General features: G+C 30.9%; 1 protein-coding gene across 1 annotated transcript in view; it reads right to left on the bottom strand.

Annotated features, from left to right (window-relative positions):
- COL11A1 (collagen, type XI, alpha 1) overlaps positions 1-12,290 on the bottom strand; it is a 168,838-nt gene that overhangs the window by 32,415 nt on the left and 124,133 nt on the right. Inside the window, exons 47-49 of the mRNA XM_004689723.2 lie at positions 9,177-9,230; positions 7,533-7,586; positions 6,250-6,303 (exon numbers count right to left, since the gene is read on the bottom strand). Coding sequence (XP_004689780.1) covers positions 6,250-6,303; positions 7,533-7,586; positions 9,177-9,230 — 162 coding nt within the window. The remainder of the gene's footprint in view (positions 1-6,249; positions 6,304-7,532; positions 7,587-9,176; positions 9,231-12,290) is intronic.

Here is a 12,290-nt window from a genome sequence, read left to right as displayed (position 1 = left end):
TCACCTCCGGGGCAGGCGGGAATCGAACTCATGCGGAAGTGGCTTCAGATTCTCAGTGCTGTGCTTTAACCCGCTGCGCCACCAGGGAGGGCCATATGCCTTATTTTTATTGACCACTTTTTATGTTCTTGTGGCATACAACTTCTGCCCATTTTTCTTTTCAGTACTTTACCGCTGATTGACTAATAAGTTATTTTCAGATATATAAGTTGGAATTTCCTTATCCCATGGTCAGAATATCCTTGTTACTCTTTTAGTGGTGCCTTTTAATAAAATGAAGTTCATAGTGTCGATAAAAATTCAATTTACTAATTTTTTCTTTTAGAGGTAGTGCGTATTGTGTTGTGCTGAAAAAAATCTACTTTTCAAGGTCACAAAAGATATTTTATGAGTTCTTCTAAAGGTGCTGTCTTTATTTCTTAAATTGTAGAATTTTTATCAAGTAAATGTTGCTTACAATACTGTGCATGATGTAGGGATATAAGATTATCCCTTTTCAGATGTATGTTACCTTTGAAGGAGAAAGTTCTTTTCTCTCTTAATTACATTGACTATTTGTCTGTTCCTGAGTCAATACCAATGGTCTTAATTAGCTTTAAATAGGTCTGATGGAAGGTACAGTAAGTCTTTCTCATCTGATTTTTTAAATGGAATTGCAACTATTATTTTCCATATAAATGTTATTAAAGATTGCCATTTCTATAAGTGATTTCCTGGCATTTCCTCTGAGATTGAGATGAATTTATACAATAGGTTGAGAAGGACTGACATCTAAATGATTTTTGTCTCCAATTCATGCATAACATGATAGATTTGTTTATTTCCATCTTCCTTAATCATGTAAATAATGTTATTTTCAGTATGGGGTTCTTTAATATCTTAGATTTATTAGGTTAGATGTTTGATGTTTTTGATGCAAAATGGAATAATTAAAAATTTAATTTCCAGTTGTTACGAATATATATCAATGAAATTAATTTTATGTTGATCTTTAATTCAGTAATTCTGCTAAATTCTAGTTCTTTGCATGTAATTCCTTAGCAATTCCTTAGCAATGTTATTGTTTGTCAGACAAAAAAAATAGATGTCCTTGCAATTGTACTCTCTATTTTGTCTTTGATCTTATGGGTGCCAGGAGTTACTTTTTTTTTTTTCTCCAATGGTTCTGCTTAGAACCTCCAACACTATATAATAATGGCTATATCTGATTGGTCTGAAGCTGAGGGAAAAGTTTTAGAATTTTCACTATTAAGTGTCATGTTTGTGGTAGATTTCTTAAAATGATTTTAAGAAAAATACTGGATTATTTATGCATGCCAATAAATGTTTAATATCAAAGTGGCTTGGGAAGTAACAGACATCATGTTAAATTCATTATTCACAAAATTTTGATGTTAACTTTGAAGACAATAAATACACTCATCTATTAACCAATATGTATGCCAAGCATTGATAAACATATATACCATACTTACATATATGCACATACAAATATTAACATTATCATTAACATTTATTATCTTGCTTCAACTCTCAAAATGAAATGATTTTAATAGTTTTATTTTTACCTCTAAATTCCCTTATTTTTTCTAAAGGTCTTTAGTTGCGTGCTTTTCAATATACGTATTAAATGACTACAATTCAACTATGAATCCTCTTCTGAACTTATGAACTATTGATTACAAATCAACTTCTAAATCCTATGTCTCTGAGGATATAGGTATTATAAATTTGATAACCTTTATTATTTCCCAGTATAGATATGGAAGGCTATTTCATAGCTCGGCAAACAAATAAATCTCTTAGACTAGTAGGTTTTATTTATGGAAGTCTGTTACTAATGCTTCCCACTTATAAATGAATAAAAATATCATATTCTACAAGCAATATTTCAACTGAAGTAATATAATACATTAATTTACCATGTTTCTACACAAAATAAGCAGCACCAGAAAATTGAAAGTGGAAATTGTTCTTTTTAAATGTAAGGCCTGATTTTCCTTTAATTATTAACACTGGTATTTTCAATGTACTCAGTACTGCTTATAAATTAGTTAGCATGTATTACATTGAATATAAACATACTACCACAGCATATAACATTTTATGTACATAGTTTCATAATATATATACACATATATATATAAACGTGTGCGTTTTAACTTCCAGAATTATCTATGTAATGTTCAACACTAATTTATTAATTGTATTACTGATTATAAGTTATTTCTCCTCAAGATGAGTAGCAAATATTTCCAAATAAATATCGTAGGCAAACCTTACAAGTAAAATATTGCATTTGCATTATTTATAAAGCAATGAATCATTCAGCTATCTCAGCATGATGGAATGATATATAAGTACAATTTTTATGAGCTATTATTCATCTTTGAAATAAAATTTCAGCACTCTGCCATTCAGTCAATTGTAAAATTTCATATTAAATGCCGGATGTATATAACATTTCAATATACACAGCACACTTCATGACCTTACCTATACTTGGAATCTAAATATTTAAACTCAAGGAAACAGAGGGTAGAGTGGTAGTTACCAGGGACTGAGGCGTGAGGAAAACGGGGAGATACTGGTCAAAAAAGTATGAAATTGCAGTTGTGCCAGATGAATAAGTTTTGGAGATTTAAGGGATGCCAATATACTTACAGTTAACAATATTGAATAATATGCTCAAAATCAGAAACAAAGGACATGTTAATATGTTAATTAAGTGGAATGTGGAATTATTTCACATGCATTTTGTACATGTACTAAAATACCAAGTGTACACCTTAAATTAATTCAATTATACCTCAATAAATCTTAGGAAAAAAGAAATAACAGAAACAAATTGGTCATATACAAAATGTTTTCTTATGCACCACATTGACCCCTAGATTATATCACAGTAGTTAAGACAAAGGAAAAATAACTATTTTTAATTATGGGCTATTTAGTCAGAAAAATGACTTTATTTGAAAAGAAAATAGTCACTGTGCATATTTCATTGTCCCCCTTTAATTGGTGTCCATGATGAAGTTAAACTTAAGCAGGTTATGAAGAAATTACTTTACCTTTTTTAATGTGGGGCATAGTAGGTGACAAATTGGTGGCGGGAAGCCCATGGGAATTACAACCAAGATGAAAAAATGCACAAAATGAATAATGATATCTTACATATATAACATCATATATATATAATTATATATATATAAAGTTATATATATATAATTATATAAATAATTAAGGGAGGTTTAAGTAATTGTCAAAGTTTAAAGGCAGGTTGTTATTACAAAGTCTTTTCACTTTAGTAAAATGCATTCCTATTCATTTTTTCAAAATACAGATGAAGACTAACTTTTTGTATCTCTAAATCATCAAGTGCGTTTAACCCTTTAGGTAATGTTCTGATCCCTATTCTTGTTTGAAGAGTTCAGTGAAGTACAAAATCAGCCAAAGCAAATATAATCACATAAAAAACAAGTTAAACTTACTTTGCAAAATGTAATGTGACTAAAGGAGATCAGTATTTCTTTTCCCTTCTTCCTTTCATTGAATTAATAACTTGGAATATCATTTCCAAAATAGAAATAACAGACCATTTGGCCAGAGTCAATCTATGTAGAGTTAGTAGCAATTTATATTAGCCCAGAGTTGAGAAAAAAGAAATGTTTTAGTTTATCGATTGCCTCTTTGTCACACAGAAAAATGAAGACTATGCTTTTTTGGGCAATAAGTTTAAAATCAGGTACTGCTGAATTTTAAGAAGCTGAATCAATATTCTGATTGACCAAAGTTGTAAGATTCAAAGTTGGCAAGCTGCTACCACATAGGTCTTAAACAAATGGAAACAGTATGGAAAGGGAGTTTGCCCAAAACTCCAAACATCTGGCATCCATGTCTATCTTTCAGAGTAACACAGAAGATAAAAGCATAAAAGCACAACCAAAGTACTTTAAAATGTTCCCATGGCACCCCAAAACTTTAGGGAACAAGTCCAATAAGCTGAAAAGGCTATTAAACAATTTAATGGTTTTAGAATTTGCTATGTGGACAAAACTAAAATTAGCAGTTAACATTCAGAACAATATAAAGGGCATCAGAGGCCAGACGAGGTGAAGCAAAGGTAAAAAAAAGGCCACTGAAAAAGGGTCCCTTCAAGTTCGCCACTCACTCACATGCCCTTTTTCAACACAAAACTTTGAATTTGAGTATATAATGATCCACTGAGGAAAAAAAAAACTTCAGTTTTTATGCAATAAGAAATAGATAACTTTACAATATTTCTGATTTATTAATTAAGAAACTATTTAATCATGTAAGATTAAATCACAATCTGTGCATTTTTTCAATACAAAGATTTAAGAGTATAATAAGGTCCGTTGGGGGGAAAAAACACCAAGACTAGTTATGTAATAAATTATAGATAACTTTAAACTTTTTCTCATTACATAATTAAGAAACTATTTAATCATACAGGATTAAGCACAATCAAAACACTAGAAAGTGGATAATGAATAGAAATAAATATCAAAATACTATTATCTAATCCTATTACCTTCCCCCTCTGCCCCCCACGGCTTAAATTCTTTAATTAAAATAAGTGAATTTAAGCATAAGGTAATTCAAAAAGTTTTAAGACCAAGCAACAAATCATTTTTAAGATCAGGATAAAACCATGCTTCTGATAATATCAATTAATAATCAGCCAATTAAGAAAATGTCTTTTTTAAAATAAGATAATAGTTTATTTTTACATCATTTTGTACCTTTTCCCATCTCTGTTGTAATCCCCGTGAGCTTCCATCACCAAATCACCCATGTGCCATCACATAGTCCCGTGCACTTCCCTCCCCACCCATTTTTGATCCCATTCCCCATTCCACCCCCGTAAAATGTCTCTGGTATATAGTTGTTCATTATTATTGTTATTTTTTCCCCTGGTCCTTTATACTCTTTCTACGAGTGAAACCATCGGTATTTTTCCTTTTCTTTCTGGCCTATTTCATAAGCATGATCCCTTCAAGCTCCATCCATGTTGCTGCAAAAGACATTTGTATATTATGGAATGTAGTACTCTTCTCTAAAAGGGATAGTGTGTCTATAATTTTTGTATTCGCTTTTTTATTGAGATAACATGGGTTCATACTGTAGCTGACCCAGATGTACAGGTTCACACCTCTTTAGAAGTACGTTACTACACTACACCAACCGCCATTTCAAAGTTGGTGCAGGATTTAAGTCTCAGGGCTATCACGGCTAAGGCTTGAGTGTGATTCCCCCACCGGGGTGCGGAGCCACATGGCACAGCAGACCTCTCCTGACCCGCCCGCTGCTCCTCTCAGCAGTGCACCTCCTCGATCTGCCTGTTCTGCTCCCCACTCTGCCTCTGGTGAATCTTCTTATGCTTCACACCTCTGGCCTGTGCCCCAGTTCTTCAATGCATAAATAAATAAATAAGTCTTTAAGAAAAAAGCTGGCACCGGTGGGGCTGTCATTTGTATTTTAGTCCACTGGGTCCTCTCCCCATACTGCAGTCAATTTAAACCTCCCCCTCGGGAGCTGCAATTCTACAATTTGTTTTTAAATGTAGCAAATGTCAATGCTTCTCTTGAAAATCCAAGTAAGAAATGAGCATGAATGCATAAATAAGAAATCAGAAACTCATTTTGACATTTTTATAAGAAGAGCATATATTTTAAATGAATCATGTTTATGAGAAAAGAAAGCAATTCTGAACTCAGATGTTATGGCACATGCCAGCTATTTTGAAAAGTGTCAAAGACAGGTCATAGTATTAATAATGAAAATATAATTCAAAATATAGTAAAATGAATGATTAATTCTTTTTGTAATTTAAATGAGTCTCTTTTCCCTTTTAAGTCACCTGCATCTAAGAATCTTTTTCTCCTTTCAATAATGAATGTCATTACAGACACTTAAAGTAGTCAGCTAGAGAGGCACTGACATGAATCCAGACTTAGCCATATTTTAATACAAAACACTGAGTAAATTACTGAAAGATTCAGCTTAAAAACCTGAGGAATAATGATATAATCATTGAGTAGGTGTATTGATTAAAGGAAATATTTCACGTGCATCAATCAACACAATACCTAGCAATCAAAAGCAAGGTATCACATTCATATCCATAAGAGACTTAAAAGGCTATTGTTAGAAGCACTTAAAATATCAGCAAGTATCAAAGTCCTCAATTCTTGACATTCTAAACTACAGATGTACATTCCTTACCTTATCGCCAACACCTCCAACTGAACCAACAGATCCCGGGGGTCCTTGTGGCCCCTGCAATGTGGGAAAAGGACTACATTGATCCATATTCTCGTAATGAAATAGTGCATTCTTCAGTATATATCTAATTATTCTCAAATAAAAAATAGAAACAATAAAATTCTAAGTCATCTGAAGGATGGGACATGATGAAACATTTTACTGAGTTGTCAAGTTTACTGGGCAGCTAAAAATTTAATTTAAAAAGTAATTACATTACTTTGATATTCAAATTGGCCAGAAATGTGATGGAAAGCATGAATTTTTCCAAGCCCAGTCAGCCAGTTGATACTTGCAACATAATTTCAATCTCTCTGTCACTTTTAGAGGGTGATTTTGTAGACTTTCATGGTGTAACAAAAAATGGCTGATTAAAAATCATGCAATCTATGAAAAAAACTTACGTCAACACTTAACCTTTAAATTATAGAAGGGAATTAAAATCTAAGAGTTATTTTAGTTCATCTGCTTCTAGTCTATCTGGGTTTAGACTGCCACAATGAAAAGCAGGAAAACAAAAACCAATAAAGACAAGAGTATGACTGACTTGTCCACAATGTAAAGGTGAAGTCAGAAAATAAGCTGATAAACTTGCAGTGGTTACTGTAAGATACATATGGCATTATATCGCAAGCATCTGTAATATTAGAAGAGTAGTCAAGATTGGCTTTGGGGAAATCATCTTTACGCAACTAAGAGGAAGCATTCTATATGGTAGAGACCCATAAATTATAGTGCACAAGTTATTCTAACGTTTTATAGACTAAAATACAAACTGCAAAGCTTTTAGATTAATACCACTGTGCTAGACTCACACATAAAGAATGTTAGAAGTATAGAATTAAAGTAAGAATAATAATTACAAATTATCTCTCAACATTGTCAGAGATAAAGCTTAAATTGGAGCAATTCAGTAATTATGAATCAAACGGTTATTCTGTATGTGGCAAACTTTTAGTATATTGAATAGAACAATGCAGTTTATCATAATATGAAAATATTTCTCACTTATCAATGATATACACTGAATGTATACTAATACCTATTTTATATGGGATAACTATTTCCCTTAAAAAATGTTTCTTCTCCTATAAAATGAAGTCAAGAGGACAATACTTGCTCTACTTTCCACTGCTAACATCATTTCATGGTGTTTCTATCTCCACTGCGTCGTAGTCATCATGTGACATTAAATAATACCAACCCTGTACATAATATCAAAATATCTATTCCACAGTTCTTACATCAGCTCCATTGGGACCTTGAGGGCCTCTTGGGCCTGGTGGGCCTGGTGGACCCTGTAAGAGATGAATATTAAGATTTATGAGGAACAAACTCAAATGTATTACTTAATATTTTTTTTATGATTATGAAAATGAAAAGAAGTTTCAGCCTATAAAATGATAGCCAATGAAGTATGTTAAAGTTAAAAGTCATTCATGATGGATCATGTTAGCAAATGACTCTACATATAGCTAGAGGAAAATTAGGGCTGCTAGAAAAAGATAATTCCATTACTAATATCTGTTACAAAGAACCATAATGCAATTAGAAATATTTTGTGCCATGAGATACTGGAATGCCATATATAAAGGAACTAGAAAGTTGGAACAAGAAATTGTGCTAGAGTAGATTTTAACCTTACAAAGTCTACTGAAGTCAGTTTTATTGTATTTTTGATTTTGTATCAAAAATTAACTAGTTAGTTGTCTTTCTTCCGAAAGCAAAATTTTTCATTTTGATTATGCATAAAAATTATCTCTGGGCACTTTTTTACAAAACAGCCATAACCTACATACCTTACTGCAAGATCATGACACAAGCAATGTGTAGTGAATACTAGGGAATTAGTTAATTTTTAAAAGTCAGAATTATTTACACCACTGTTGAAAAGCTTCTCAACTATTAATTGATACTTACACCTATTTGTATACTTAAAACTCTTTTATATGTGTTTCAGGTTAGGGAGAACTATTAATTAGTCAGGGAACCACAACTGTAATATCTAGCTGGGAGCTTGCTATGTACTTGAGCCTGGAGAATATGACTGAAGTATTAGACAGTTATTTGAAACAGCGGTGCTGATTATGTTCCCTATTTTTAAGTTCCCTGTATTAACATTTATTATTTAACGAAGTGAAAATCAAACACTGAAGAATAAAATATTGAAACATGTTCTTAAGAGAGTAAACACTAAGGGTAATGTTTACTGAAAGGATGGAGCATATAGGAACTCTATTCACTGCATTTCATTAGAGATTTCAATTACTTTGGCTAATTGTTTCTTTACCTAAGGTAGTGCTTAACAGACACATGTATTTCAAATTTTTCAGTTGAGTTAGTTGACATACACTTGGAGAAGAAGCCCAAATCAATAAATGCAACTAATTATGCCACAGGATTCTTATATCAGTGTGGTGTTTTCTGATGCAACAAAACAGAATTCCTTTTGTTTCATAAAACAATCAATTTTGAATACTTTGTTAATATTTGCTAATTATCCAAATCTTGGTTCACTATTAGCTATCTATACCCATTCCAAATTAAATTCCAGGGCTAAAGACTAATAAATAACTGTAGCATGATTGTTTACACACACCTTGTTCACATGTACCTAAAGAAATGAGAAACACATGCCATGATATAAATCTATGAATGTTGAGCATTTCTATAATGTCATTCCAAGGTGAAAAAGAGAACAGAGATGCAAGATGATGAAAGACTTTAATGGTGGCAGATGTAGGGTGAGTGAGGGAAATGGGAAAAATCAGTCTAAAATGTAATAAATAGCTTTTAGGATTAGTTTGTTCATGTTATACAACCTTAATAATATATTGGTAATGTGAAAATACACAACATCCATTAAACACTAAAACCCAGAAACCTACCATAGGACCCACATCTCCATTTTCACCCTTTTCACCAGGTGGGCCAGGCAGACCCTAAGAAAATATAACAGAAAACGAGTAAAAGCCACTCATACATTTACAAGAAACTTCTAACATGAAACCAAAAGTTAAATATAAAAACAAACTAAGAAATGGAAATTAACATTCAGAAACTAACATTTGCAAAAATAATTACAATGTAAGGGTTGACTGACTACATGTGATAAAATCTGTATTTGCAAATATGCTTTTTATAATATTATACAGTTTGGTTTTAATTTCAACTAAAATATGTAATTTGATCTGGGAATTTAGAATACCTGTCATTTGTTTCATATCTTTTGTGAGTAGTACCTAGGACTGCTTTTGCAAAGAATTTCTGAAGAATATTATCTCAAATTATTTTAGAACACCCCATGCAGGTGAGGCTTTTATAATTAGGTTTTCACCATTTTCACAAAACTCTTTGAAAATAAGCATTCCAATACATTTGCAGAGTTAGAAATATGTTCTGAACTTTCGTTCTCTCAGCTGCATTTCTGTTTTTATTTAATTGCAATGCAATTGCTTTAGGAGTGGTTCTGTGTTATAGAATAAACTCAATAAACAAGTTGTATTCAAATTTTACAAGGCTATCGCTATATCTTTATGAGAAATTATTTGATTATTTCCTGACTTTCCTAACTATTTCCCTCATGCAAAACTGTTTATACTTCCTTAAAATTGTCAATTATTCCAAAAGTTTAATCATAATAACATAGCACCCAAGGTGGAATATTATGTGATTTTTATACTAATATTCAAAGTATGAATAGTATTATAGATAAGCAATAAAATACACCTGTAAGTGAATTCAACTAGTATAATTATAATGATGATATGTTTATTTAAAATAGTTATAACTATTAAAATTATCACAAAATACTAACATGATTAATTTTTAATATGAAGAATTATGTTTTCATTTTTAACTTTTTTAGTGTTATTACTTATGTCCTCTAGATTTATTTTTAATGTCTGTACAATAGATGTAATGTATTTAATTAATACAAGATACAAAAGCTCTAAAAATTATTGACTTCAGACTAAACTGGAGTGTTGGCAAGTTACTCACTATGACTCACGGTAATTAATACACTTCCCTATCACCCCTTAAGCAAATACCCCCTAAGGAAACAAGTGTTTCCAAAAGTAATACTTACTCTTACAGAAGATAGTTTCTGATATTTTTATTCTGTTTAATACTATCTTGTTATAGTTTATACATTAATACTGAAAATAATCCTCTTAGATACTTTGTGAGTTACTATGTCACAAACTCTGGAGAGAGAGTAGTTTACAAATTTTTAAAAATAGGGCATATATCCATTTTTATGAGGCTATTTTAATTTCTGATTTATAAAGAACATATAACAGATAATGAAATGTCTATTAGATGCCTGGAAAAAGGTCTGTAATAAGAACATACTAAACTGTTACCATCATCTAAAGGTAGCTTCTGGAATTTTAGGAGTTCTTGAGAGAACTAGACAGGTGGTGTTTTAAGTTTTGTTTTTATCTAAAATTTACTTGGAAATGAATTCTGAAAGCTTAGATTTCAAGGTTCACAACTTCAGACATTTTAATTTTTTTTGTAGACATTCTAATTTTTGATGGAACACGTATCAACATTCTTATACATGTAAATTTTAACATGGACAAATATATATTTCATTTCAGTCTATTTTTAAATGGTTATGAATTTAACTTCAACATAATTTCTTATAAACTGCAAATACATTAACAGTCACATTCTTTATCATTTGTCTAGGTTTCCACCTCTTTTTAGTACATAGGGTGCTCTGATTTTAGATCCTCAAATTAAATGGAACATAAGTATTCAGTTTTCCTTATTTTTATAGCAAATCCAGCTCTGCATTGTCATCTTTTTATATGCATATGATTATTCCTAATATTCCTATGCATAGGAAGCTCCCAATGGAAAGGACAAAAATATTCATTTTTTTTGATGAAGTTTGATTATAGTTTGAGTTGATTAAGACATAATGTTCTCCTTATTAAAAATAATGGAGATGTGATAAGTCAAATTCTCTTGTTGCAGAGAACTAAACGTGTTAAATGCCACTCCAGCATTAATCAGTTTTCAAATGTCCTAACTTTCTCCTAGGGAATAATTTATGCAAGAAGAGGTTCTGTTTTAAGGTCTGTCAATTTAAAATCCACTTAAGTGATGAATCAAAAAATGAATTTAGGCCAAGAACTCTCATTACATATGTCTCCTACTTATGGAGACAAACACTAAATATCAAATTGAAAAATCAAGTCATTGAACTGGAATACTAGATTATTATTATTTATGTCTATTATAATTGCTAATATCTAGTCTGCCACAAAGACTTAATTAAAGGATGGAAATGCAATTGTGAACATGTTAATTACATTACCATCTTTTTGATTCCTGATTTAAAGAGGTAGCTGTGGGAAAGTATAATCATTTTTTAAATGATTTCTTGAGTCAGCCTCATCAAAGAGCACATTTCTTACACAGTGGAAATAAGGTAGTAAGTTATTTAATATTTTATAAATATAATCTGTGAGGCATCTTCTTTAATCATGAGAACTAAATTCCTAAATTACATCCTTATAGGATTCCAACTAATCAGTTAAATAAAAAAGCAGAGAATGAGTGGTAGTATTCATCAGCAATATAATTTTTAATGCCTTGTTGTTCACAAATATGTTCTTATCACACATATTGATATAGAACTTATGATGGCTTAATCATTATGATATAAAAATATAAAACTTCTAAATACAAATATTAAAATGGAATTTTTGTATTTTCCATGCTAAAGAAGTATTTTCACATTTAAATAAGAACAGAAAATTTATAATATATTCACCAGCAGTCATCCCATGTTATATTAATTTTACTGGTTACAATGTAATTTTATTAGGTACAGAAGCTATATAATAGTGAAAATTAATAGTCATAAAAACAATGGTAAAAGCTGAATTAATATAAATTCAATTTATATTTACCTGCCTACAAATTCATATTTTTAAAATATTTTTATTCATGTTGCACTGGTTTACAATATGCTACATGACGTA

This window comes from Condylura cristata, unplaced genomic scaffold, assembly GCF_000260355.1.
Source record: "Condylura cristata isolate star-nosed mole 26May11 unplaced genomic scaffold, ConCri1.0 scaffold00026, whole genome shotgun sequence".
NCBI classification, from domain to species: domain Eukaryota; kingdom Metazoa; phylum Chordata; class Mammalia; order Eulipotyphla; family Talpidae; genus Condylura; species Condylura cristata.
This window is presented reverse-complemented; position numbering and strand designations above follow the sequence as displayed.